The sequence below is a fragment of the Saccostrea cucullata genome, unplaced genomic scaffold (assembly GCF_032062105.1).
Source record: "Saccostrea cucullata isolate Sc308-1 unplaced genomic scaffold, CSIRO_AGI_Scuc_v1 ctg5202, whole genome shotgun sequence".
NCBI classification, from domain to species: domain Eukaryota; kingdom Metazoa; phylum Mollusca; class Bivalvia; order Ostreida; family Ostreidae; genus Saccostrea; species Saccostrea cuccullata.
In genome coordinates, this window is record NW_026930513.1 from 12,807 (window position 1) to 40,775 (window position 27,969).

General features: G+C 34.1%; 1 protein-coding gene and 1 long non-coding RNA gene across 2 annotated transcripts; both read left to right on the forward strand.

The window, feature by feature from the left end:
• Window positions 1-1,380: 1,380 nt before the first annotated feature.
• On the forward strand, window positions 1,381-27,957 carry LOC134228857 (uncharacterized; the record flags this gene model as incomplete). Its single annotated transcript, XM_062710550.1, has 9 exons — window positions 1,381-1,482; window positions 11,556-11,649; window positions 12,128-12,390; window positions 12,668-12,836; window positions 14,792-15,151; window positions 15,268-15,537; window positions 15,740-15,987; window positions 16,238-16,391; window positions 27,820-27,957. Coding segments are annotated over exons 2-9 (1,639 nt in total), but the record flags the coding sequence as incomplete, so codon positions are not given.
• Window positions 16,968-25,180, forward strand: LOC134228856 (uncharacterized). Its single transcript, XR_009984092.1, has 3 exons — window positions 16,968-17,110; window positions 19,190-19,265; window positions 24,288-25,180. It is a non-coding gene; the product is annotated as an uncharacterized LOC134228856 (long non-coding RNA).
• Window positions 27,958-27,969: the final 12 nt, after the last annotated feature.

Genomic DNA, 27,969 nt, shown 5'->3' on the forward strand with positions numbered 1-27,969 from the left:
GCTCTGCCCCTATTTTGTATTGTTTGTAGACTTTTGAGATCGTATAATTATTATTCGTTATATCCCCATGTATTTTTGTTTATCATAATTTCCTACGAATTTATCCTACATCTTTCAAGTTGAAAATTACCGGTCACGGAGCGTTCGCTTCGTGATCGGGAGGCCCGGGTTCGATTCTCGATCGCGTCCCTGCGTCATACCTAAGACGTAAACAAAGGTAGTGACTGTTCCTTCGCCAAGCGCTCGGCACTAGAAGTGAAATTAAAGTCACAGAAATTTCGGATATGACCTCATAAACGTAGGTCCCGTGTCACGGTAGGCGTTGGCACGGTAATAAAGAACCCTCACTGCTCAATGGCCCTGAGAGCCTAGTAAAGGTATAAATTTTAAAGCGCTTCACCGGCATACAGTGCCGTCTCCATGTGAGTGAAAGATTCTCGAGAGGGACGTTAAACATACAATCAATCAATCAAGTTGGAAATTATGCATAGGATGAGTGGAATTATTTTCCCGGATATTTTAACATATTATTAAACAACCTAGTCGATTACTTCAGCGTAGATAAAAAAAAAGACTCGGGGATCGTTAAGCTGTAATTGTGCAGTTGTTCAGCATTTTTTTTTAATTTTAGAGTGCAATATTTACTTTACTTATTTTGTATTATCATTTATTTATATAACATTTTTGAATAGGTTTTCCTATTATATCACAAATGTAACAAGTTTTGCTATAAACCCTGAAAAATGCCGAGTCACACCAGAAACAGTTATGTCGGCTGGAAACAGTTATGTCAACCCTCTACGGAAACAGTTATGTCACTATTTCGATCACGTTTACGTGTTTTTACGTTACGCATTTTAGCTCGAGTTCGAGATGTTATGACGTTGGTTGCTTAGCAAATGTAAACAACGGAGCGTTATTCTTAACGTCAAGAAGGTATTTTTGGATTATTTGTGTACATTTGAACAATTTTGAATGATTTTAAATTTTCTTTTAATTTTAAAAATGTCATATAACATATACCACATGGCTTCAATTGTGACTATACCAGAATATTTGCCCCTCGGTGACAGGAAAGCCCGGGAGTGTTATGTCACCCTCTGCCGTCGGCATCGGGTGACATAACACTCCAGGGCTTTCCTGTCACCTCGGGGCAAATATTCTGGTATGTCACCCTCGAAGCCATGTGATACTGCAGTATATTTATAATAGATATCGAGTAAACGGTAATTGATAGGCAGTAATGATCAGATTGATAACGAATCATACTAACTTGATTTATTATCTCAACATTACAAATAGCAAGATAATAATATTAATTTCTGAAAACCTTTTAATGTCATAAACAATGCGCCGTAAATAGTTGTTACTTCCGAGAATCTAAAGCGAAAGTAAATAATTATATTATACAAGTTAGGGAAGCATTCATTTTTCATCATGAAGTCAATATCTGAGCTGTGTCAGAAAAAATCATAGGAATTGGTAAGTTCTTACTAGAAAAAATTACATGTACCTATCACCTAAAAAGTATTTAATTGATTTGACATGTGTAATATTTTATATATGTAAAAACATCGATGCGTTCCAAATTCTTTTAAGGTGGTTTTTCTGTAATAATGAGTTTAAAGATCTCTCCTGAAAGTTAACTTAAAAGAAACCCATAAACCAGAAACACAGGCATGCGCAGTTACGGAGTTAATGGACAACTTTCCTTCTGGAAGGTTGAAAGAAAAACGAGTGAAATAAATGGAGAAAACGAACAGTATTCAAGCAACAAAGCCCATTGCACAAGAAAAAAATTAAGGCATAGCAAACACAGACCTCCAAAGACCAAAGGTGGGACCAGGTGCCCTGGAGGAGCGAGAATTCCCTGCTGACTGGTCACAATCCCCGTGTGCCCCTTGTTATGATTCGGAAATATCCGAAAAATCCGTCGTCATTTCAGTATGTAGAAAATGGCATTTTGGCATAATGGCATAACATTTTGTATGTATGATAAATAGGTTCTGCTGACAAGGTCAGTGTAACGACCGAATTGATAATCCTCGGCTGACTCCGCTACGTTCCATTCAAACCTCGACGTAAGTGTCCGAGGTTCGAGCCACCCGAAGTGTTCCGAGTGGTAACTACTTTTTTCAGCAACCTGTTTATAGATTTTTAGACATTTTTCATACGTAGAGCATAATTATATATACCCTATCCATCAATTTACCTTCGTTAGGAAGGCTATTTAGTGTACATTGCTACATATCTTTCCGAACGTTAGTTAATCTGATTATTTAGTAATTTTAGCGAAGTGAAATTTATAACTAACATCAGGATCAAGCTGAGACATTTTTGAATCTGAAGTACGGTTGCTGGAATTTCCATTATATGGTGTTATAAATTTATTCCTATATAAGAAAACAAAAATAAAATCATAACTAATATGGAAATGAATAGAGTATTTTTTGGTCAAATGTTACACAAACAATTTTTTTACATTTTAAAAGTACATTTTTCATGATTTTTTCCATTGAACACACCTCCCCTACTGTGCATAATTACACATTTAATACATAATTTATGCCCTGTTGTCACGAAAAGTTTAATTCGAAGTAAATTAATGCCAGGTAAATTAATGCGAAGTAAACTAATGCGAATTATATTGCGTTCACACGACAGCTAATTCGAAGTTAACTAATGCGAATTTTACTTCTACAGCCTGGCGTCAGCAAGGCTATTATGACGTCATTTGCAAATCCCATCACCTTATGCATAAGCAGATGTATTTAACATAATATCACAGTGTTTGGAGACATATTTTAGTGATTAACACATTTTTTCTTCGTTTTTTACTTAAAAATAGCACAAGTACGGAAAGCTGCATGACCATCGACATGACGCATTTGACTTAATTTTGCCATTACGCATGTCCCAAAATTAAATTTGCATTAGCTTCGCTTAGCGTTCACACGGAGCTAATGCGAAGTAATTTAATGCGCAGTAAACTAATGCAAAGTAAACTAATTCGCTTTAAATTCTCCGTGTGAACGCTAAGCGAAGCTAATTCGCAGTAAACTTACGTTTAATTCGAATTAAACTCTCCGTGTGAACACGGCATTAATGTATGTTATAATTATTTCCTTAAAGAAGAATATATTTCGTTTGTTGTAAATATGGAAGGTTATTTTAAAGCAAGTCTCGTTGTATATACATGTATTTATTCTATTTTTGGATCATCTGCATAGTCAACATGAAAACCTCTCACGAACAGTGGGGGACGAGTTCCTTGTTACAAAAATCGATAACATTGTGAATCACGTCGATAATAAAATATAAACATGTTGCGCAAAACCAATCATTGGCATTTAAAAAAAATCAATACAAACATATTTACAAACCAAAGCACTTCTATATATGTTCGCACATGTGTATAAGCGCAGGACTTTGTATTATCAATAGCAAAATATTAAGCTAATTGATACGAAAGCCCAGAAGGTTAATTCGAGATTCAAGTTTCGAAATGCGAGATTCGAAATTAGAAATTCGAGTTTCGAAATTCAAGATCCATACTTACGAATCAAAAGCTGGTTCAACATTAATTACTTCCCTTTATTATGTTTTTACTATAATTAAGAAATCGTTGATTATATTTATAACAGTGGCGTAGCATCGTTTTTGAAAGTGGGGAGGGGGCAGCCAGAGAAAATTTTGTTATACTTACCAAGGAAAAAGTTGCCCGTAGTCGAAAATCCTATTTCGTGGGGGTGGGGGTGGTTTAGGTAAACTTTTTTCCCAGTTTCAAGTACCTTTAGTACCAATTATAATAATACTATTTCGGTATATCACTAAGAGTCTAAGGTGGGGGCCAACTTGGCTTTCAATTAACATTTCCTATAGTATAGGTAAGGTAGGGAAAAAGAAGTGGGGGGGGGGGGGGGGGGGGGCCGCCCCCCCCCCCCCCCCTGTTGCTACATTCCTGTATAACAATTTGACCATTTTCTTAAATGATAATGCAAGAAAGAAATGTTTTATGTTTTAAAACGAATTAAAAATAAAATTTATATTTAATACATCTTGAAAAATAGATATATAATCTTATTTTTCTCATTAAACAACACAGTAAATACGTATAAATAGAATAAAGGTTAAATTTGTGCAGTGAGACTTGACTGCTGAATCGAACTGTAGCTATATACGGCCTTACGAGTTTATTTTAATCTTTGACCATAACGTTATGGTCAGAGACTAAAAGATAAAACCACAAAGCTATAGTTCTGCACCTAATTTGGACTAATATACTGTTTCATATCCGATAAAATGAATGCTGCATTTATTCTAATTAACCCTCTAGTGCCCCATGTAGCATATATGCTACATGGACTTGGATGGTATGCTTAATTATAATCGTTGTGAATAATAAATTATCTCCCTTTGATTTGAACTCTCCATCATCATATTAGCAAAGTTTAGTTTCGCATTTAAACCTAACTCTACGTCACATGACTTGTTGATCCTAACAAACATGGCTGCCTCCATGAAGAACCTAACGCTGTGCAGAGCCAGAGTTTCTTCAGATAATTTCTAGAGTATACAGTGAGTATTTGTAAAAACAATTCAAAAAATATCTTTAAAACGGATCAAATAATTGAATGGAGCATGAAAAATCACCTAAGTAATACATGATTATATGCAAATATTTGTTTGAAATGGTGTGTTGCATATGTGATACATCGGGAATTATTTTTTTTGTATATTATATGATACACCGGGCATTTACAGAAGATACAGCTCATTTAAATTTTGGGCACTCTCAACATTGAAAATACTTGAAAACTAAAAAGTAAGCTGTTGTTTTTGGTGCGTATTGTTATGTACAGTAAATATTACACAATTAATTTCAAAAGATTGTTGTTATTTTTTGCTTATCAATAAATGGTTATCACCTGAATCTGTGTATCACATATGAAACATTGGGCATTTAATACTTGCTTTATATTAAAATAAAACACAAACTATATCCTGAAACAAATGTAAAAGTTTTGTATTAGTAAATCTGTATTTTGCAAATAAATCATTCATTATACTTTGAATGTATATTTCTGTCATTTCTAATGTTTATGTATTTTTTTATCAGTGTCAAAATGGAGAGAAAACAAAGAACAGCTGCTAAAAAGGTTCGGGATCTTATAAACCAAATAAGGAATGATGATAGTGATTTTGATGATTTTGAAAGTTCTGGCGATGAATTTAAATTAAGAAAATGTGATTTGGATGAACAGTCTTCATCTTCAAGTGAATGTGAATCATCTGATTCTGATGAGACTTTGTATCAACTAAAAAAAAAACTTAAAACCCAAAAGTCTACCTCTGTTCATGACAGTGATTCTGACTCCGAAAATATCCCACTAGCAGCTTACATCAAGGAGAAAAAGCAGAATAGAAATCATAGTGATCCTCCTCTCAGGGAATTGAGTTTACAGGACATAAATGAAGATGCGGACCTTCTAGATGTACTACCTCAGTTGCAAAACCAGCAATGGAATTGGTCAAACCAGCTGTACAAAGAGCCATGCACTGATTTTAAGGGAAAACTTGAGGAAGCTCCTCCTGATGGAATGCTCAAGACTCCACTCCAATTTTTCAAACTCATGGTTACTGACCATATGATTTCAAGTATATCTGAACAAACAAACCTTTACGCAATGCAGAAAGAGGGAATTCAGCTATCGACTACACAGAAAGAAATTGAAATTATGATTGGCGTGTATTTGAGAATGGGCCTTGTCCAGATGCCAAGAGTTCGTGCTTATTGGGAGACAGACAGTCGTTTTTCTCCTATTGCAGATGCAATATCAAGAAATAGGTTTGAAAAAATTGCTACCATGATTCACTTCATTAACAATATGTCAGTCACTGATGACCAAAAGAAAGACAAGCTGTGGAAAGTAAGACCATGGATTGAACAGTTGAGAAACAGATTTCTTGAGATACCACCTGAGGAAAATCATGCAGTTGATGAAATTATGGTGTCCTTCAAGGGGAAGTCTAGCCTGAAGCAATATATTCGGGGTAAACCAAATCCATGGGGTTTCAAGCTATGGGGAAGAGCAGGGGCCTCGGGCATTCTTTACGATTTTGATGTGTACCAAGGTAGTTCAGAGAAAGCTGCAAATTCTATTGGTGTTGGTGGTGATGTTGTCCTAAAGTTATGTTCAACACTGGAGCCACATAATTACAAAATATTTGCAGATAACTATTTTACATCCCTGCCATTAGTTAAAGCTTTACAGGATAGATCACTTTGGTACGTAGGCACAGTAAGATCTAACAGGCTGAAGGGCTGTATTCTGAAGTCAGAAAAGGAATTAAAGAAAGAAGGAAGGGGATCTGTAGACTTCAAAGTTGAAACATCCTGTAACATTATAGCATTGAGGTGGTTTGACAACAAATCCGTGGATGTTGTGTCATCATACGTTGGTTTGAATCCAGTTGGAGAGGTGCGGAGATGGGACAAAAAAGCAAAGCAATTCATCATAGTTAAGCGGCCTAACATTATTGAAACATACAACAAATTGATGGGAGGTGTTGACCTTTTGGATTCTCTGGTTTCCCTGTATAAACAAAAAATGAAATCCAGAAGATGGTACATGTACATTTTTTGGCACACCATTCTCATCGCTGCTGTTAATGCATGGCTCTGGTATAAGCGGCACTGTAGTCTATTACATCGGAAACCAATGAAGCTCTGCAACTTTATCAGAGATGTTGCATCAGGGTTGATCGAATTTAAATCTAAAGTTGGACGACCAGCAGGTTTGTCATCACCATCTGTCCCCAAACCACTGACGAGGAAACCCACTCTGGATGTGAGTCAGGACTGCCTAGACCACTTTCCTCTATGGGATGCAAAACGTCAACGTTGCAAATACCAGTACTGTGAAGGATTCTCCTATGTCAAATGCATTAAATGCAATGCTCATCTTTGTCTAAACAAAGACAGAAACTGTTTTACAGCTTTTCATTTCTCAGGAAAATGAAACATTGAAAAACAATGCTTCTTCACTAGTGCCATACATACAACTGATTATTCTAGTTTGAACTGTTGATCTTGCTGTTAATACTCAAAAATTCTAAGTTTGTTATTTGTTTATTTTGTTATTGTTACTAGTTACTCAAATGTTTTATCAAATTAAATGTATTTTCAAATTGAAATGCTCGAGTATTTGTATCAAATATGCAACATGGAGCGGTAATGCCCAGTGTAACATATATGCTACAAGCTGTAAAATGTTTAAAAATTGAGATATTGCGTAAAACTCTCCGATTCCTGGTAAAAAATACTGATGTAAGCGTTATTTATAATATTAAGAATTTTCTGACTGACATAATTGGGTTTGGGCACTAGAGGGTTAATATTGGCAATCTGTATTGTATATATAATTGTTAATTAATTCAAGAAATCAAAGCCTTAGATGAAGATAAGTAATTAAGGTCTTCCGTCTTCACGGAAGACCTTATAGTGATTCTACTGTTTCTTATTATTATTCTTTTTATTTTTTTTGACTTTTTAATTTTGTGCACGCGATTTCTCGAAGACTACTGGATGAAATGACGTGAAATTTTCAGAAATGATGTGTCGTAACATGAATTTTATATATCCGGGAGATTTTTGGAAATTCGCTTCCGGTGCCAAGTTACAGACAATTTTCTGAAATTAAAATGACATTTTGTCCGCAATTAAACTCAAAAACGGTAAAAGATATCAACATGAAACTTTCAAGGATTATAGATCGTGATATATACCATCCAGGACGCGACTCTTCGTTCGTCGTCGATACTTCCTGTCGTTAGGAGAAGTGAATTGAAAAAATCGCATTTTTTAATTTTTTTGTTTTTCAATATTTTTTATTAATTTTTGGAATGATAATAGAGACCCTTCTATTGATGCTTACTGTATAAGTTGTTTGTATATTGATTTGTCTGAACTCTAGACATTAACATTTGAAAATCTGAAGCGGGACCAAGATGGCGGCTCTCTCTGTCAACTCCGCCATTTCGCGAGTAGGGGTTTATGGAGGCAGCTGAGCGTTTGATTAAACGATTCTGACATAAGGATACATGAAATGTAAAAAACTACTTCGACTCTCACGTAGTAGTGAAATGGTTGGAGGAGTTACCTCCCGTTACTTGTTTATATTATAATAGATAATCAATGTAAATATTGTAATTAATTGGTCAATTGACAAAAGAATTATACCAGTAATATTGATAAATGATGTTCTGTTAGAAAATAATAATAGTGTTGCCAAAAGAAAGGCAGTCTGTAGTATTTTATCAATATGATATCTGATAACTTATGATCATTGGTTAAGTTGAGATACAAGGGGGCAGTACAGCCAATTGACTTGTGTCTTCACTCTGGTACAGAAACGAATTAGTGTATCGATCAAATCGTATTGTGCAAAGTTGCCGAAGTCAGTGACTAGTTAAAATATAGCTGTGTGACGTTAACTATAGGTTTGTCATTAGGACAGAGAAGCTCTCACAAAGTTAAATACTGTCTAAGTATATTGTAGCTACTTGGCTAGAGTTATATAGGCAACTTGGTAAGCAGTAAGACAACAGGCAGGTGTTAAAGGCTAAATCAAGAGGCACCAGGCAGGTGGCTGTTTATTTATATAGTCAGTTGTATGTGAGGCAATTGTCATATGGCACCAGGCAGGTACCGGTATTAACTGAAGATATATAAGTGTTCAAAGAACTTAGGTCATTTGATTTAAAGACACCAGGCAGGTGTCATATTATTATCTGTAAATATTGCATTCAATCATATCCCCAGTAAAACTCGGTAATCCGAGCACGGACCTACTAACCGCTCAGGTCCGACACGTTACAGTAGTAAGTTGCAATTGAGTGTCAATCTTAAAACTTAATTTCCGTTTCACTGCTTTAGTGTAACTGGGCTAGATACAATATGTAATGTGTATAATTTGTTACATATACTTTCTTAACGTCGAAATAAAATAAAGGCGCTAAGAATGTTTTATTTTTAAAATTTAATTGAAGCTATCATACCTATTTAATAGATCAGTCCAAAGAAAAGGCGCGAATATTTACTCGTGGCGTTTGGCGCGAAATTATGAATGCTTTTTATAATTCTTAGACAGGTGAACTGTTGCAAAAGTATACACAAGTATATTTAGAGCAGTGCTCCTAATAGCTTAATGGTTTGCGCGTTAATAGATCACGTAGTAATTACATTACAATTTTGTGTCAAACTAAAGATTTATTCCAGGGTTTTCTCAAACGTCTCCTGTAACAGGTTTTGGTTGGTTCTCAAAGTAGAAAAAGAAAAGACTAAATGTGCAAATGAGAGATACCTTTTATCATTTGTTTTGCAAGACGGAAAAACAGATCTTTAATCATAGTTATAAGTTATAGTTTTTCAAGAAGCAATATCGATGCATGTATATAGTAAGTATAAAACGTATAACCACTGTTTTTCCCATGCACACTTGTGTGATATTAAACGAATGGAAAAGACAAAAATAAGAAAACCATTTAAATAAGATCGTCTAATGGAGTTTATATTAACATTCTTTTCTGAAAGATCTGAATCAAGTTATTGAACATAAATGGTATCTGATTCCTTGACTGTCGTAGAGCGAGGCATGTTTTTCGGCGAAACATTTCAACCTTTTTATGAAAGTGTAACTAATCGGCATAGTTCACTTCTGAGACGGGAAATAAAAATTTAAATTATAGTCATTTCACTGCTTTTGTGTTACTTTTCTATTGAATGTGTACAATGTGTTAAATGTATTTTCTAAATCTCGAAATGTAGGGTATGAGAACATTCTTTTTTCTTAATTTCATTGAAGCTATCACACCTATTTAATAGATCAGTCCATAGAAAAGGCGCGAAGATTTAACGTGGCGTTTGGCGCGAAATTATGAATAATGGCCCGTCTTTTATAATTCTTAGACAGGTGTACTGTAGCCAAAGTATACACAAGTACATTTACAGCAGTACTCCCAATAGCGTAATGGTTAGCGCGTTGGGGATAAAAGGGGAAAAAAGTGGATTGGATTTTCATGCTGGCGACCTGGATTCAATTTGTGACCAAAATTTTTAATCACTTCTCAGCTCGACTTGACGAGTTTTTTTCCAGAATCGGACGGAAGACCTCTCGTTGCTTGCAACGAGATCGTTTCTAGTTGAAAACTTTATTTTTATATATTTTCTCTATTAGGAAAACGAAGGCGGTTTTTTTTTTATCAAGGCTACATTGCCTTTCAAATTTTAAAAGTAACATTTTCAGTGTCGGGAAAAATGGGCAGGTGTTGCGGTGCAGGAACAGCGCTAGACCGCTCGGCTATCTAGGCAAGTCTAAAAAACTTACTTTCGATGTCGATGGAATTCTCACGGTGCTGTCCCTGCACTGCTAGGAAACAGATTCCGAAGGTCGAGAGTTCAACCCCGGGCTGGGGCGGAAGTGGATATCCATGTAAAAGTGAATTTCTTTGTGCTTTCTATATTTTAAAACACTTCTTCACTTAGGGCAGTTATGTTAGTTTAAGAGTTGTTGTAAAAAGTGCTTTATAAATAATAAATAATTTCATTATAACATGTATTGGTCACAATCTTCTGTTAAAACTAATGTCCAAAAAACTGTATATCACTTCTATTCTTAATAACCGTGTAGTGTAGGGCAGCGCCGCGAGAATTCCATCGGCATCGAAAGCAAGTTTTTCAGACATGCCTAGATAGCAGAGCGGTCTAGCGCGCTGTTCCTGCACTGCTAGGAGACAGATTCCGAAGGTCGAGAGTTTAACCCCGGGCTGGGGCGGAAGTGGGTATCCATGTGAAAGTGCATTTCTTTGATCTAAAGTTCTATATTTATACTTCTTCACTTAGGGCAGTTATGTTAGTTTAAGAGTTGTTGTAAAATGTGCTATATATATATATATATATATATATATATATATATATATATATATATATATATATATATAATATTTAATATTAATAATAATTATTATAATAATATTAAAGAAGTCATAATATAAATTGAGGTATATCTTGCTGATCAAAAATCCCAAAATTATTTAAATTTCCTTCTTATATATATAACACTCTTTCTTGCATTGTAATTTAATCAAATGACCCATTTGTTATAAATATATTAAACGATTTTTTGATAGATTAAACATAATAAAGGGGAGTAATTAAATGTTGAACCCGTATTTGATTGTTTAATCCGGATTTTGAATCTCGAAACTCGAATTTCGAATTTCGTATTTCGAACCTCGAATCTTGAATGAGCCTTTTGATTGGTTAATCTGGATCTTGAATCTCGATACTCGAATTTCAAAACTCGAATTTTGAATTTCGTATTTCGAAATTTGAATCTGGAATGAGCCTTCAGGGCTTTCGTAAATTGAACCCTAGAACTCGCCCGTTTCAAGTGGAGGACTCTACTTTCCTGTGAAGATGGTTTCCGCGTGCAGGGTTTCAAATATTTGAGAGAGATGAACTCATATTAAAGCTGTTTTTCACATTTATTCAGATTATATTCTTGAAACATAGAACTCTACATTATCCACGGCAAATTCCACAATTTAAGATGAATCCATTTGGAAGACTTTCTAGTGTGGATCAAAGTAAGTATATGTATATCTACCTCCTAGAAAGTATTATATGTACAGCTGTACATCTAAATATATAACAGTTTTTAACGACAGACACATTGCGTGTTTCATTGAAGATTTAGTACGGCTAATATAGCAAACCGCAGTTTTAAAAACTTTTAATTAATTGCTTAAAAATAATAAAGGAATGAAATTAAAGCTAATTATAACAAAGTTAAACAGTAACTGGATTGATCTTATCTAGCTTCGCAAGACAATTGATTAGTATTTGCTTTAAGTCCTTTTACGGGGGTGTACAGATCGATCTTATGTGTACATTACTTGTAACGATAATGCATTATAGAAACACATTACCAGACAGTGTGATGCTTTGTCTATTTTGTATTTACATGTACATGTATACATAACGTTTGTCGAGCCGAACTTTGGAGATTTGATAAACTTTATAGTTTAAAAGTCTTTTGAAGAGAAACAACTAACTTTGTTTCAGTGGGACAATGGGCTTTTTTTCAACTGCAACAATGCAAATTGAATGGGGAACAAAGTCTGCGACATGGTGATTACGCCAGCGCTTTTGCGATGTATAATACAGCAGTGGAATATTGCAATATGTGCGGTCCTTTTCTGAACGTTCAGGAGGAACTTTCGAACATCCTCAGCAATCGGTCATTGGTTTTAAGTAAAATGGGGGACTTCGGATTGGCTTTGACGGATGCCCAACAATGCATCGGATTAAACCCTCATGGGGCTAAGGTAATTTCTATAAGTCGTTGCAACAATTTGTATGTAAAGATGAAGTATTTGTTATGAAAATTTCACACAAATAGCCATGATGAAAAAAAGAAATGTTTTTGAATCATTTTACATAAACTGGAGAAAAATAATTTTATTTTTAAAGACATATTTTGTGATTATCCGAAGAAAAGGATATTTTCTTTGCAATATTGTGCTGGAGACCGAAATTACCCTATTTTTTTTTTATTTTCTTCCAAAAATATGCCGTTATCAAGACATCCATGTAAATTTTCAGGGGTATTTGCGGTCTGCTGCTGCTTACAAAGGTTTGAACAATTTTTATGAAGCTCTGAACATATTGATACAAGGCTACAATGTGACACTACCCCAAGGTGACCAGGAGATCGCAATAACTTTTCTTCAGGAACTTATCGTCACAATAACTCAGCTTCAAAAACATCAAGGTATTTTAATTATACAAAAAAATTGCAATATTTTGTAGATGTTATATGCATTCACAATCAAATATACATACTGGAGTTTTATGAAGAGACTTACTTTTACAATTGACGACTGACTTTTACAATTTGAACATAGACAAACTCCAATCACTAAAATGTAAAAGTCAGCTGTCAATTGTAAAAGTAAATCTCTTCATAAACTCCACTAGTAATATTTAGAAAATAAATGATATTTAAAGCTAGATTAGATATCTGTATTTTTTTAAAAATGTTTGCTGCGTAATTAAATAATAATGAAACGAAACCATGCATTGATCAATCGGTTGGTTGATTCTATGCTATTTAACGTCACTCCCAAGAATTTTTTTTACTCATGTGGAGACCCCACCACTTGCTGGTGGAGAGCTGAAAATTTTGTCCTATGCTTAAGCTTGTCACTAAGGGCCGTTGGGTAGACAGAGATCTTCTTTTGCTAGCACCTACTCGACACGAGACCTCGGTTCGGACGTTTTCACCCGCAGGACCGGTTTTCATGCCCCATGGTGAGATTTGAACACGTCACGTTCGGAGCAAATTCTTACTTTACAACTCTAAAGCATACGCACTAACCACTGCGCCATGCGGACGACTGAATTGATCGAATGTTAGCACAAGATTCATGAAACCCACAGTATGTCAAAGAGTTATACAATTAAAAGATATCTGATTTCAGTTCTTTGTGTTTTCTGGCCTCTAAATTTTTAATGCTCCGAAATCGAAAATTTGGAAGGGGGCACGTGTATATAAATTTTGTCCTGTCCATCCCTCTGTCTGTCTACTTTTCTCCTTTTCGGCAATCTAAAAAAATATCTACAGGTGACTCTCGATCTCTCGAAGTTCAAGGGACCGCAAGAAAAGTTCGAGAGATCGAGGGGTTCGAGAGAAAGAGAGTAAATAAAATCCGGAATTTTCAGTTCCGATCGCCGAAGTTCTACTTTTATAGATACGAAGTATATGTAAATAAAGACATTAAGTTTTCAATCGTATTTTACAGGTAATTTACTTGATATCAACAACAATGATCGTATTGCGAATAAATAAAACGAATTCCTAAAGTTTCAATAATTATTTGTTCTTATTTCATGATTACATGAAACCCAAATAGCAATTGCCGGTTTGGCTATTCCGCGGCTTGATCAGGTCCTTCAGCAGTGTTCACTAAATTTTTCTTAGTCGGTATTCACACTTTGAGAAAGGAATTTCTTGTGCAATATTTGCCAAACTGGGATTATGTGAAATCTATATAATCATAATGAAAGTTTTAGTCTATGGGAACTTACTGAAAAGAACATCTATAAATGAATTTCAAAAAATTATCGTCTCGGTTTCAATTCAAAATAAGTTGTGAATTTGTTTATAAATTACCCTATGAATAATAACCAATTAATTATATCAACACACGGGCGACCCAAGGGTGTAGTGTCATCTGTGTAAACGCCCAATTAACACCTCCATGCCAGCCCAAGGAGATCACTGTTTCCAGGTAAGTCCAGGCTGCATCAATTTTACGCTTGATTGGCGTGTATACACACGCAATCAGAACTTCGAGAGATAGAGAGTAAAATTCAATGAAATATGTGTAACGGGGCCTAGGGTTTGGTTCGAGAGATAGAGAACTTCGAGAGATAGAAGTTCGAGAGATCAGAAGTAAATTTGCTTAGTTATATAGAGGAAAAAAACGGGTCGGAGGTTCACTTCGAGAGATCGGAGTTCGAGCCATCGGGAGTCACCTGTAATTAAAAATTCTATACATATTGCATTTGGTTAAATATACGAACAAAAGCTGCAGGTGTGTTTTAAATTTCTTACATTTAAATTTGCTATTATCCCTATAATCAACTCCAAATTTATCGTGCACTGGAAAAAAAAACAACTTTTTCTCATCAAATAATAAGACAAGCATATCTCTTTTTGTACAGGTGATTGTGATTCCCTTTTGGCAGAGCACGAAGAATTAAACCCCGAATCCCTCGAAACCGATGCTCAAGAGAAGCTGTTACAGGGACTGGCTAGCAGTCACCACTGGGAAGGCGTCAGCTTACTTATTACCGGGGAACACAGAGGCCCGAAGAGTTCCTTGGATTTCTCGATTCCGAACGTTTCTGCCAAACATGTCTCGATTGCCTGTCTTTTTGAGGATCTTTCTATTTCGGATTTAAAACGATATGGGATGCGACTTGCTGTTGCGCTTCTAAAAAACGGTTCTCCTTACCAAGACATTGAAGAAGTGTTTGGAATTCCAGCTTTTCATGTTGTTCTCATTAAGACATTGGAAACGGGTAATTGTAATTAAGATATATTTTGATTTTTTTTACAAGCAAGTTCATTTTTACATTTCTATATTTCAATCCTGAAGGAGTATGAAAATAACATTATGATCTTAATGTTTTGACAGGATATGACGGGTTAATAGAACTGTTCTTCAGAAATTATTTGGACACCCAAGAGAAAAAGGATGCAGTTGATAGATATGGCAATTCAGCTCTACACGTCATCGTTCGGTTAAAAACCTGTAGTGATGAGGAGAGGAATAACTTGCTATTGCTTTGCATTCAACACGGCTGCAGCGCCTTGATTTTTGATGAAACCGAAAAACTTCCAATCGACTACTGTGATCATACTGACAAATGTTTCGAATCTCTATCAAGAATTTTTAATGATATTGGTTTGTCAAATTTATAATTTTTGCTGGATGGATGTAACAAAATTCATTGCATTATTATGCTTGATTTGAGTGTAGGAAAATTTTTTTATTCTATTTTCCTACAGTGTTAATACAGTACATGAATTGATGTTTTTTCCCTCCCTCCTGCTCCCTCACTTGTTTCATTAGTAATATGATATAGAGCATTTTCTTTCTTATTCAGAAACTGTTCGAAGACATGTTCTCGAACTCAAAGAGAAAGGAAATTCAGAAAAGGACGAAAAGCAATATGAACAGGCTCTTCTTCATTATAGCAGAGCTATAAAGTTGTCAACACGGTGTGATATGCTACACAAAGACAGTGCCATACTCTATACCAGCAGATGTACAGTTTATGCGGAAAGCAACCGTCTTCAAGAGGCCATGAAAGACGCGGAGTTGGCAATCAAAATAGACAACACATATATGAAGGTAGAAATACTAATCTGTATCCATCATTTATGCGATAGTTTTTACAAAATTTGTCCTGTTTTTTTTTTTTTTTTTGCCTTATCTCAAGATGGAAGTGTTTCATTCAGCCTTACAGCTCAACGGTCACAAAAAGTCTGAAAAGATGTCCGAATAGTAGAAATGATTTCTTTTGTTACAATTTATTTTTTCGAAATCTCTCACTGTTCGTTATGTTCACTTTTTTAAGTACGTGTATATATGTGAATGATAGGGCCACTGGAGAAAATCTCAATTACTACGAAAAAATGGACAGAACAGTGAGGCTTTTGTGGCTGCTATGGAAGGAGTGAATATCTCTGAAATTGTCAACAAAGACAAATGTGAACTTGTCATTGAAAGTGTCAAATCATTTCAATACCTTTCTGGTTAGTAAGTCAGATATATTCATATTTGCATTTATCATGTGCTTGAAATACATGTACGTTTAAGGTAAGTTTCAGTTGTTTAAGTTTCTAAGACTTGTCACAAATGTTTGTGCTATGAAGCGCATTATATAAGCTTATTTAAATGAATTTCATATTTAACTAAGTAAAAAAAAATAATGCAAATATGTAAAATTAATTTCTTTTATAACACAATTCTTTTTGTTTTATGATATAAGATACTAGAACTTATTACTACGAAAACATTTATTGTCCCCCGCTTGAAAAGTGGGGGATATTAATTTGGGTTTGTCCGTCCGTCCGTCCGTCCGTCCGTCCGTCCGTCCGTGTTTACGAGAGTGCATTTATTGGGTATTTTTCATGCCAAGATTGTACTTATTGGGTACTTTTTGCTTATTGGGTATACCCAATAAGAAGTGTCGCTGAATATGCTTAAAACACCCTAATTGGATATTTGCAGGTTAGTACCCAACAAAACTTGGACACGACGATTTGTCCAAAAAAGTGTCCAAAAAAGTTGCTTTCACGAACGCACCGTGTTTTGTGTTTCAGTTTTACATTCGGAACTCTAAATTCTCGAGAGTTCCGAAAATCAACTTCCGTTGATCCTGATCATAACAACGTTTGTTTTCATGGAAAAAAAATATGGCGACTAAGAAACACTAAATGTCAACAAGATTGTCTGATTGACAAGAGAAAAGGTAAGTTTATTCGATTAATATTTATCTATTGCTGGGTTCTTGTTTAAGGAAAATTGATTTTAATGTAATTTTGAAAACAGTTGTGCACAAAATTAAAATAGATATATCGGAACAATTAATCCTAAGTTGCACTTGTATGTATTTTGAATTTTCTCTGTCTTTTTAACTCTCTTGAGGGCGAGAAGTATTTAGTAAATGATCGTATATTGTTAGATAATCTTTAATAAATCGAAAGTTTTTATTATTTAATTTTATATCATAACCAACTAAGTATGTTCTGAAAATGTATATTGGAAAGGGAAATGAAAATTTTAACAATCGTGTGTTCATGAATCAGCTTAATCCGAGATTCCTCTGACTCTAACCCCCGCTTTTATATTGTGACAGCTGTAAATTATCGGTTCATGTAAACAGTATTACAATCGCAAAGTGAGCTGAGATGATGATAACTGGGATAATTGACAACAACTAAATAATTGTATGTAAGTTTATCTCATCTGATATGTAACTTGAGAGATTCATTGTATAACTGAAAAACGTTCAGTCAAAACAGTGCTTCTTTCTGTCTTTGATTTTTAGTGACTGCTTTATTTTTTTTTTTTAATTATTGTTTTTGGCATTTGTTTTAATTAATTTAAAACAATACTGAAATTGATATAGGGCTACTATAATTATTTCACATGATGGGTGTGTAATAAATTAGCATCGCGCTACCACCCGGGGCTTCCATTTTTGAGGATGGGGCTAGTCGTTTTCTGCACTGAGGAATCCCCTTGGGCTATTCGGAATTTTAGAATACACATGTAATGCATGAAAAGCACCACCGGTATTTTCACTCCTTTTTGCTATTAAATTCCCTATATGGAAATATTCCAGACAGCATGCTCCTATTATCCATAATTCTCCACAACTGCATCCAATTTGCAGTACTACCAGACTGATTTACTTAAAAACGATCTTTTTTTTTCCTAATTTGCATTTCCCCCCTTTCCTTTGTTTAATATAGCAATATTTGCATGTACATATATGCCTCACAGATATTTTATACATTTACTCAATCAGCTCAATGATAAGTGTCGTGCAATTATGTTGCCCTTTTTTTTATTTAAAGCCATATATGGTGTAAGTGATCAAAAATATATATTTTTGAAAAATACAAATTAAGTAAAGAAATATAGTTAATACATTTAAACTAAAGCTTTTCATACAATTCGGAGCACGGAGAACACCTCGTTTCATCTAATAATACGATTTTATCTTCTCTGTAATGTGTTATTTAAATCTTTAAATTTGTATTTTCTTCCAAGTCGGAGAAAATTTTGAGAATCCAAATTAAATTTTGATATCTTTATAATGCAATTGACTTAGATTTTGTAATTTACGGAAAATTTCTATCTTTATCATGTTTATATAAATTAATGATACAAATAATAAGTTTTTATAATTTCAGTCTAATAATTTTCATTGTACATACGCCATATATGGCTTTAAATGATTCAAGATGAAAACAAAATGATTTTTGTTTCGTTTTAATTAGACAAACTAGTGAATGACCAGAAAAGGAATATTTAAAATCTTTTTTTTTTCATTTTTTTAAATCATTAATTTATATATGATTAAATTTTACTAGCGAAAATTAAATTAAACTTTAATTTTAAAAAGAATCATCTGTAGTTAATACCCTGACTTTCTTCACGATGAACTTTTTTTCAATGTTACTTTTTAATTTTTGCCTCTATATTTGGGCTTGTCACTTTTTACTCGGGATAGTAACTTTATTGCCACCAAGCTGTGGATTAGTACTTGATTTCCTTTATTGCACAGCGATGACTATGATTTAATAGCACAAAAAGCTAATGAGTTTACGTAACTATGTGAATTTATATGATTAATGCTTACTTGTGATTTTAGGATAACTGGAGATAATGATTCCTTTTTTCCATTGATATTTCATAAATATTTTCCTAAGTATTACGTTACAATAAATTGGTTTAGATTTTTTTTAATAAAAGTGATCAATAATTGCAATGGAAATTAAAACCATAATCATGTTCATTGAGAATTTTCAATATGTAACAGGTCAAACAGGAACTTCAGTTGTGAACATTGCAGAGAACACACTCATCAGAAGATGACCCTCAGAAATAGGACAATTGTAAGTAATCAGTAAAATAAAATGATCAGGAATACTTCATGCCAACCATAAGATTTTTAGAGACATTTTCGCTTCTTAAATTAGAAGAAATAGAGGGGGTACATACTACATAACTACTAGGCAACCAACCTTTAATGGCAGGAAAGCTTTTTGTATGTTCAATACAGCTACATATGAGTATTTTACCCTATCTTTGGACTTTCTACTAGGCAACCGAAATTAATAACCTGATTAACTTGTGCTCCACCTCTGTGCCGTGAGAGAACTTTTAATTGGCTATTTATGTTGACATTCGGCCGCATTTCTATCATATGTATATTTCAACAGTGAAGGGAAGCTGTGTAAATTTCAGAAGCTAATTAGGTAACGTCGAGAATGCCACGCCTTACTGGAAGTCCACACTAAGCGTGTAATTCTTCTAAAACTTCTTTAGTATTCATGTTGAGTTTGAGAAAGTACCTTATTATTTTATCTAGTGTTTGCCAACATTTTCATGCACACTGTTTGCTTGTTTGTACTATCATTTTATTTTATATTCTTTAGATGCCCTTTACCTTTGCCAGTTACGAATCATTTGTTTTAAGGGCATCTGAGGGTTGGTCCCAGAACTTAATTAATTGTAAAGTAAATTAATTGTCATAGGTTATGTTAATACGCGTATAACATTTGGCAGGTGGCATACAGAAAAAGAAACAATACTAGATATCACTTCAAAGGAATAAAATAGCTTCATCTTGTAGGTGTATTTTATTTAAGGATCACTACTTCATGTCTGATGTGGTGAAAGTTACATATTCTGTTTACTGTAACATTTTGTCACCTGAGTAAACTCAGGTACCTATTGCTATCTGTTTTCGTCCGTCGTCGTGCGTCGTCCGTTAACATTTGAACATTTTCAGCTTCTTCTCTGCAACCACTGAACCAATTTCAACCAAATTTGGCACAAAGCATCTATGGGTGAAGGGGAACAAAAATTGTGAATTTCATACTGGGGCCGGGGGGGGGGGGGGGCAAAAACCACTAAAATTAAACAATCTTTAAAAATATCACTTCAAGCAATAAAATGATTGTAATCAACATTGAGTCCTCTACCAAAATTGTGAAATTCATTGTTCTAGTGCTAGGGTGGGGCTAAATAAGTATATAGTGAAAATGCATTATTTCTTTGAAAATCTTCTTCTCTGCTCCTGGGTATTAAATAAACTAACAAAGTGCATAGTTATGATGAGCAAGAGTGCCTCTACAAAAATTGTGAATTTAATGGCCCCAGGGTCAGGGGTTCTAGTGTTAGGGCGGGGCTCTAAGTTATATAGTGAAAATTCATGAATTCTTTGAAAATCTTCTTCTCTGCTCCTGAGTATTAAATAAACTAACTAAGTGCATAGTTATGATGAGCAAGAGTGCCTCTTCCAAAATTGTGAATTTTATGACCCCAGGGTCAGGGGTTCTGGTGTTATCTATAGATTATATAGTGAAAATACCTGAATTCTTTGAAAATCATCTTCTCTGCTCCTGAGTATTAAATAAACTAACTAAGTACATAGTTATGATGTGCAAGAGTGCCTCTACCATAAATTTGAAATTTATGGCCCCAGGGTCAGGGGTTCTAGTGTTAGGGTGGGGCTCTATTGATTATATAATGGAAATACATGAATTCTTTGAAAAAAATTCTTTTCTGCTCCTAGGAATTAAATAAACTAAGTACATAGTTATGATGAGCAAGAAAACCTCTTCCAAAATTTTGATTTTATGGCCCTAGGGTCAGGGGTTCTAGTGATAGGGTGGGGCTCTATTGATTATATAGTTAAAATACTTTAAATCTTTGAAAATTTTCTTCTCTGCCATTGGGTGTTACGCAGATGAACTACCTCAATGTAGTTAGATGCAAGGACCCTAATCTTCCAGAATTGTGAATTTTAGGGGTTTCATTGAAACTGTAAAACTTGGTATTTAAAATATTTTTGAAAAGCAAGGGTGCCTTTTTAACATGTGTTAGGCCTACAGGGGTTCATGTGTATTTATAACTTGTGAATATCAGTATTCAAGATCTACCGATCGATTCATATAATTAAGTATCACGATACCTTACCGCACTTTTTTTTTTATTTCCAAAAATTTCCGGGCTTTAGAATTCTAAATTTTTAGTCCTTTAGTCTGTATCATCAAGACGTTTAAACAAACATAAATAAAGTACAAACGTCTTGCTGATACAGAATTCTAAATATAAGCGTCACAATGGCATCCGACACGCCAGATTACATTTAAATTAGGTATTATATATATAAAGGAACAACAGTCAATTTGATGAAACTCTCATTGTTCATTTGTTAATTTAGTTTATTTTCACACACTGTTTTGTTCAAGCATTTTTTGTTCAACCACCCTGCCTATGGGTATTAAGTAAACAAACTAAGCAACTGCTAAGTGTATTGTTATGAATCAAATCAAAATTGTGAATGCCATAGCATCTTGCTTAAAACATGAATCAAATTAAATCACTGGAAAGTTGTTGCATAATGCTCAGGTGACCTATAAGGCCCATGGGCCTCTTGTTTCAACTTCTATTCAACTTAGTCAATTTTAATTAAAAGAGTTTTCCACTTAAGTATAGTAGAGTGGTCCCTTTTTGCCCTTATTTTATAGAATATACATGAAGATGCGGTATTATTTTTAGTTTCATTGTGTAAAACAAAGTATTTAGAATTAACATTTTGTACAATCATTATTTATAACTTGGAATATTTTTTTTGAACACACAAATTCATTCGAACATATTACGGTTCTTAACTACAAATGAGCGGAGACATTTAAATTAGGTATTATATATAAAGGAAGAAACCGATGAATTGTAGCGTGAGATAAGAAATATTAAACAATATACGATGGGTAATAATAATCTTCAATACGTTTGAATTTTATTTTGGTATTCTTCTTAACTTTTAGGACTCTTTTTAGTTCTTGTGGTTTTTTTGTCGGGGTTTTGAAAATCCCCCTAATCCCAATAATTTTTTTAAAAAGCTATCATTGTTGAATAAAATGTCAAGATATTTTACCCACTACAATAACTTTCTTTTATATGATTGTTTGAAAAGCACAAGCGATTGCATAATAATTAACAGAAAATACAGACAGATATACACTACCATTCTTTTGTAAAGGGGGGGGGGGGCTGAGAAAAAGAAAACAAAAAAAACATGAATTTGATAAATTTGATAAAACGATTAATGTAGAATTAGGAGTTAAAAATATGCTCATTTTTTATTTGAAAAATTAAACTTCAACATTAATGTGTGTTCATTCATATTGGAGCAGCATAAAGGCGTATGAATTTTTTTTGGGGGGGGGGGACGGGGTGAATGGGGATGGGGGTGAAGAACTCAAGATTTATCCCTGAAAAGAATGGGTCACCTGTCCCCCAGATACTACCTGCCTGACATGTATATATATTTCTTAACTTCGCTGTAAATTCTGCAATGAATATTCCGATATACATATCGATTATAAATACATTCGAAGTTTTTCCGAGTTTATATAAAATTTTATATGCATGCAGCTAGCATCCAAATACGTGACAAGTGTATAAAGTTGCTTTAAATATTGAAGTGGTCAGTATGCAAGTTTATTTGTTTAGACAGTGATTAAATGTGAAGAAATTATTACGTCTTTGGTATTTTCTGCTTATAATATTTTGTTTCTTTTTCGCAAGAAATTGATTAAATGTGTATTTATGTACATCTACGCGTGTGCTTTAATTTTCGCAATGAACAGGAATATTGCGATTTAAAACGTGCATGAGAATTACAAAATGTCCCGGAAAATCGTCAAAGTTTAACATATTAGTAATATTCATCGAAGTCTACAGAGACATTTTTTTAATTTAAAAAAATGAAAGCTGGTGTCTGCACTTTTCAAATACGAGCTACCAGATTGTGTCGCTTTCTATAGTAAACACGCTTTCCAAAGGTATTCACCTGTGGCGGAATGGAATCACGTGACATATTATCTATTCTTAGCAGGTCAACAAGAGGTTAATCCTATGTAAATGTACTCACCGAACAGATTCAAAATCATGATACTTTTAAGTAGAAGACATAGAGCGCAATGTTGTTCAACAAAGATATTTTCACACAATCTGTATAAATATAATATACACATTATATTTTGATGTCGACTTTGAACAAATCTGCGCTCGATGTTTACGAAAGCTCTTAAGTGGGTACCTGTCACAAATTTCTTTTGATATTCATGAAAATCAAAGGACCCCACCTTCAAAACACAGCTTCGCATGTTCTTTTTTGCAATTATTTGAAATTTTTAAACATTGGAGCATATACTACAGACATAAGGGAACAATGTAATTTACTTCTTAAGCTTTTTAATGAAAGTTTAAAATTTGACGAGAAACCGGGGACCACAGATAATGGCTTATTGAGACTTCTTCTTTTGTGCAAAGCATACCCCAGGAAGGGGGGATGGAGTGTCAAGTGTGTCTCTGTCCCTGTCAATATAATTTCAAAGCAGTTAGTAAGGTTTGGGTCAATTTTAAATCCTCTTTAGCAGAACCACTGGGCTAAAAACAATACTAATATGAAAGCTTTATCATTAAGTGTAGAGATGTTTTTGAAGATTATGTACCCCTAATGTACTGATAGTGTTACATTAGAAGTCTTAAATTTGCAAGGAATAGGTGTAAAATCTTTTTAAAATCTCCTTCTTAACAATCAGAAACTAACAAACTGTCTAATTAATATGCAACATCGTTTTGTGTGTTGAATGATGATTCCATTTTGATAAAATTATGGCAGATGGGGGGTACGAAGGAAGATGCAGTTAGACATAGAAGAAACAAAAAAGAGTTGATAGAATTTAGTTTTTCTTCCATTTTATTTATCAATACATATTTCTGAATAAGAAATATACTTCTACTTCTTGGTTGGGTTTGATCAACATAAAGGGTGATCTTACTGTAAGTCACGAAAAGCATGTTTTATACGGCAAAGAAATGCCTTTATCTAATTGCAGAATGAATAAAAAGGACAGAGGCAGATTTGAAGGAGATGCATGAAATGAGGAATATTTCAAAGATTGCCTGAGCATAACCACTGCTACTGGATAAACATATGGCAATATAAAAGAGCAGGGTCAATGGAGGTATCATACAGTATAGGCCATGAGAGACCCTGAAGAAGAAAGAATGGAAGAGAAACAAAAATAAAACCATTTTGACATTTATTGAAATATAGGATCAAAGCCTTACATGTAAAATTTGGGCATGTAATGACTTTTCTCTTGCTCTAAGACTTATAACAGTGATGATTTGATTTAACATCTTTATCCCGATTTGTCGAAAAGATTTGGACATAGTGCATCAATTATTTTAAAGTTTTGATACAACGAATTCATTCATTGTACTTGTAACTGAGTTTTCTGGTGCGACACTGTTTAATCGGCTTCAAAACTAAATTTGTGATTTCCAAACCAGATTAATGAGATACATGTAATATCTTTTAACATCGGTGACTATTAAATCCATTCTTTTACATCTCAGAAGTATTTTTTTTTTATTATTACAGGGAAAATATGCATTGTACATGTATCTGTAATAAACAGGATTATAGAAATTTTCCATATAATACAACACAATCTTAGCAACTGAAGGCAAATATTTTATCAAGGGTGTGATCTATTTATCAATATGGTTTTCAGCATCTTGCTCTACCTGTAATGACTTGCTCCAAGTTCCAATATTTGAATTTAAATTTTGCAAACATGGTTATAAAATTCTTTAAAAGCCAAATAGTTTAGGCACAAAATGCTTATATATATCCTATCATTTGTAAAGTGTACACTGAATGAGATGTGGAGTGTTAGAATTAAAGTATTAAATATGTTTTGGACTTATGTATGCTTATGCAGATAAATTTGAATTCAACTAGGGAAGGTAAATGTCATACTTATTGGGTTTGCAGTCTAATTTTACAATTTGACTATCTTAATGAAGAGTAACCCAAGAAGAATTGGACAAGTAAACATTACCTGTTGGGTTTTATTCTAATGTTGGGATGTAATATCCAAGAGGAGTTGAACCAATGTCCAATACCTATTGGGTTTTCTTTCTTATGAAAATAATTTGAGAAACCCAAGAAGAATGTCCAATACCTTTTTATTTAAATACTATTGAAGGGATGAAGATATCCAAGAAGAATTGGACAGGTGTCCATTACATGTTGAGTAGTATTCTTATGAGGAGATTCTCAAGAAACCCAAGAATTAGACAAGTGTCCATTGCCTGTTGGGTGGGATGTAGATATCCAAGAGGAGTTGGACGGATTTCCATTACCTGTTGGGTGGTATTCTGAAGAAACAATTCAAGAAACCCAAGAAGAATTGGACAAGTGTTCCATTACCTGTTGGGTGTATTTTGATGATGTAGATATCCAAGAGGAGTTGGACAGGTGTCCATTACCTGTTGGGTTGTATTTTGATGAGGAGATTCAAGAAACCAAAGATTCAAGAAACCCAAGATTGCCTGTTGGATTAGACAAGTGTCCATTGCTTGTTGGGTGGGATGTAGATATCCAAGAGGAGTTGGACAGATGTCCATTACCTGTTGGGTGGTATTCTTATGAAACAATTCAAGAAACCCAAGAAGAATTGGACAAGTGTCCATTACCTGTTGGGTGGGATGTAGATATCCAAGAGGAGTTGGACAGGTGTCCATTACCTGTTGGGTTGTATTTTGATGAGGAGATTCAAGAAACCCAAAAAGAATTGGACAAGTATCCATTTCCTGTTGGGTGGGATGTAGATATCCAAAAGGATTTGGACAGATGTCCATTACCTGTTGGGTGGTATTCTGATGAAGCAATTCAAGAAACCCAAGATGAATTGGACAAGTGTCCATTACCTATTGGGTGGGATGTAGATATCCAAGAGGAGTTGGACATGTGTCCATTACCTGTTGGGTTGTATTTTGATGAGGAGATTCAAGAAACCCAAATAGAATTGGACAATGTACACATGTTCAATTGTTCTTGGGTAGTTTAATCCCTTCGTCAAAATCAACCCAACAGATATTGGACACCTGACCAATGCCTGTTGGATACCTTCATTCTGCCCAATATATTATGGGCATTTGCTTATTATTAATTGGTCATGACTCAAAAAGGTTTTTCCTTAAATACTTATTTTTGTTATTCAAGAAAGGTTGAACAGAGTCTGAGATGTGTTGACTTGTGTTTGCACAATTCAGTTTTTTTTTTTTTTTTTTTTTTTTTTTTTTGCACTTAGGTATTCATATATTTTAATATTAGATATTTTGAAATATACAGATGTTTATCCTTATTGCTAAGAACAAATTAGTTAGGTGTTACAATAAAAGAGCTATATCACAGAAATTGACAAAATATGGGTTCAAAACCAAAGGTTTTCAGTCTTGTCTGAATTTACCAACAAATATTAAATATATAATAAATTTGGAATGAATAAAAAGCAATAAGAAAAAACCCAATAAAATACGGACACGAGGATTAATATCCAATAGGATTTGAACAGTAACTACCCAAATAATGCTCTCTCGTGTGTACACTTTTTTTTGTATCCAATAAGCAGTATCCAATAGGAGACTTGAATAAATAAGCAAATTCTGTCTGTTAAAACACTTTCGTTTCCACACGATATCTCTAGAACCATTTGAGCTATCGCAATGAAATTTTACATAACAACTCCCTGTGGCCTAAAGAAGACCCCTATTGATTTTGAGGTCAAAAGGTCAAAGTTCAAGGTCGTAAATTTATACATTCTGTCTGTGTGTAACACTATCATTTCCGGGCGATATTTCAAGAAGATTTTGAGCTTATGCAATGTAATTTTATACCAAAACTCCCTAGGACGTCTCTCGCCCCTCTCAAAGTGCCCCGCCCCGTTTGTTTTATTAGTATTTATAGTATTACATGTCGCTATTTTTAGCGCAGGGGCATGAGGAGAGTTATTGCGTATAAAACAGGTTCTCAGCGGACTTTATGTTCTTATTACATCTATTATAACTGTTTAATAAAGGCTAAATAAATCAAACACCATGGATTGTGTAAAATTTTGAGAATACCGAACATGAAAACATGAATATATACATGTATGTGACTTCAGTTCTGCATATACTTCTCTCAGAGTAAAGCGACTCCGTGGTCTAGTGGTTATGTCTCTCGCTTCAAATGTGAGAGGTCCCCGGATCGAATCTCGGCCGAGCCTATCTTTTTTTTTTTTTTTTTTACTAAATGATAGTATTCAGCATGTGAAATGAAAAATTTATGAGGTTATAAAATCATCATTACAGTGTGATAAATATTCCATATAAAAAAATCTTCTATACACATAATAAAGAATAAGCAATCAAATCTTTATATGCATATTGACATACATGTATTTTATTTCCTTCAGTATACATGTATACATTTAATAATTCTACAAATTCAGTCAGGGGGAGCCGACTTTTTCCCTAAGCGGGGGACACGAATTCTCTGAATTAGCTTGTTTGCTATTATTATCTATCCATAAGACTTCGAGAAAAACGAAAGGTACGGTGCCTTTTCGGACGTTCCAGTTGATCTCTGGCCTTCTGTGTTACAAAGACTCAGCAAAGAAGCAGAATGGTTATGCATTAAACAACTAGTTATTGGTATAGGCCAAGACAATGGTGATTTATTCT